General features: G+C 39.1%; 1 protein-coding gene across 1 annotated transcript; it reads right to left on the reverse strand.

Moving 5' to 3' along the window:
- Positions 1 to 396: 396 nt before the first annotated feature.
- On the reverse strand, positions 397 to 1309 carry LOC149147577 (early light-induced protein, chloroplastic-like). Its single transcript, XM_089439883.1, has 3 exons — positions 1104 to 1309; positions 954 to 992; positions 397 to 865 (listed from the first exon to the last, which is right to left on the reverse strand). The coding sequence occupies exons 1-3, from the start codon at positions 1215 to 1217 to the stop codon at positions 518 to 520; spliced, it is 501 nt and encodes a 166-aa protein (XP_089296009.1). The 5' UTR covers positions 1218 to 1309; the 3' UTR covers positions 397 to 517.
- Positions 1310 to 1542: the final 233 nt, after the last annotated feature.

Genomic DNA, 1542 nt, shown 5'->3' on the forward strand with positions numbered 1-1542 from the left:
AATAACTATATATAAATATGTACAACTTAATGTATAATAAAAATTTATAAAACTAAAATATTATTTTTTATAATATCTATTTAAATTTAAATATGTAAATACATATAACATACGGCATACGGCATATATGTACTAATACAATTTTTGCAATTTAAAAAATTCTAGTTCTTTCGCTGCACTTTTGGAATAATTACTAGTATTTTTGGAATAATTATTAATATTAGTTAGTACGGAATTTATAAATTTACGAGTACCAAATGAATAAAAGTTTGTTTGTGTTACTGATCGCTATGCTTGTTTTTATCCTTCCAAGTTAGATCAGAGTTTCTGCCAAAGATCCAAGTTAGATCAGAAATATATTTATATGATTGATTGTGAATGAACTTGTCAAATATATCACAAACTGCCAAAACAATTTGTTACAGTGCCATCTCGTGATAGCAGAGTGAATACAAGTTGGGTTCGATTACAACCTACGCTAAGAGGGGTATGAAGTTTGGTACAGAGCTGATGATGATCATGAGATGAGAGGACCTCCCTTGAGGTATTCAGTCAAGGCCAGCGCAACGAGGCCAATCATGGCAAAACGCCCATTCAACATCTCTGCCCCAGAAGACATTATTTCCTGTGATTTGCTCTCTTTGGACACTCCCTTGAACATGGGTATCAGAGAAGCAAGCGTGAAGAGAAGCGCGCTTCCAATAAACAGTGGAACTCCTCCGCTGGCCAGTTGGGCGGCGAGGTCTTTCCCGCTCGCTATCTCCACCCCGACAGCTGAGACGAATCCGAGCATGGCGAGTCTCCCATTTATGGTTTCTGGGGCTGGCCCACTGAAAGCAAACACGTCCTTAAAGTTTGTGCTCACCTGCATTATTATTTATGTCAATTCAATTCAGTTCAGTGCAGTGCATGTGCATGTTAATGTAAAAATTGGCGCTTGCATAATCGCTTACCGTCTCAGGAGGGGTAGAAGTTGATCGCCTTGACTCCGGCTGTGGATCCACATGACCCAAATTAAGTTATATATACAATAACATAAAACCTTATAGAATAACATAAAACCTTCTATTCGTGGATACGGAAACAGCGACAGAATTACTAACCCCTGCCATGCATTTTACTCGAAGCTGCCTGCTGGTTGTTGACCTTTCCGCTGGCCTCCGTTGCAGGAGCGATGCTCCATTCATCGCCATTACTGATGCATTTACAGCGGCCATGATCGCAATATAATAATGAACACTATGTATGAGAACGAATCTAATTTATATGGACTTTGAGAACAATATGAAATAACTAAAGAAGAATAGCCACTATTGATCTGTTATGAGACTCCATACGGAAAAATCTACCGTCATTCATTGAACGGTAAACGCTTAACCAAGTCGAGGTTTCTCTTCCTCGGACTATGTTTCCACGTGGTTGGATAAAAATTGAGACGTAGATCCTCCAACAACCGGCGCACCGCAGTAGAGGGCATCACCATCACCAAAGATTATTCAACCTGTAGTAAGTCTCAAATTCGTGCTAGAATTTAGGAGTTCG

This window comes from Pinus tabuliformis, chromosome 9 (assembly GCF_031772625.1).
Source record: "Pinus tabuliformis cultivar Carrire ecotype Pingquan chromosome 9, CPIR1, whole genome shotgun sequence".
NCBI lineage: Eukaryota > Viridiplantae > Streptophyta > Pinopsida > Pinales > Pinaceae > Pinus > Pinus tabuliformis.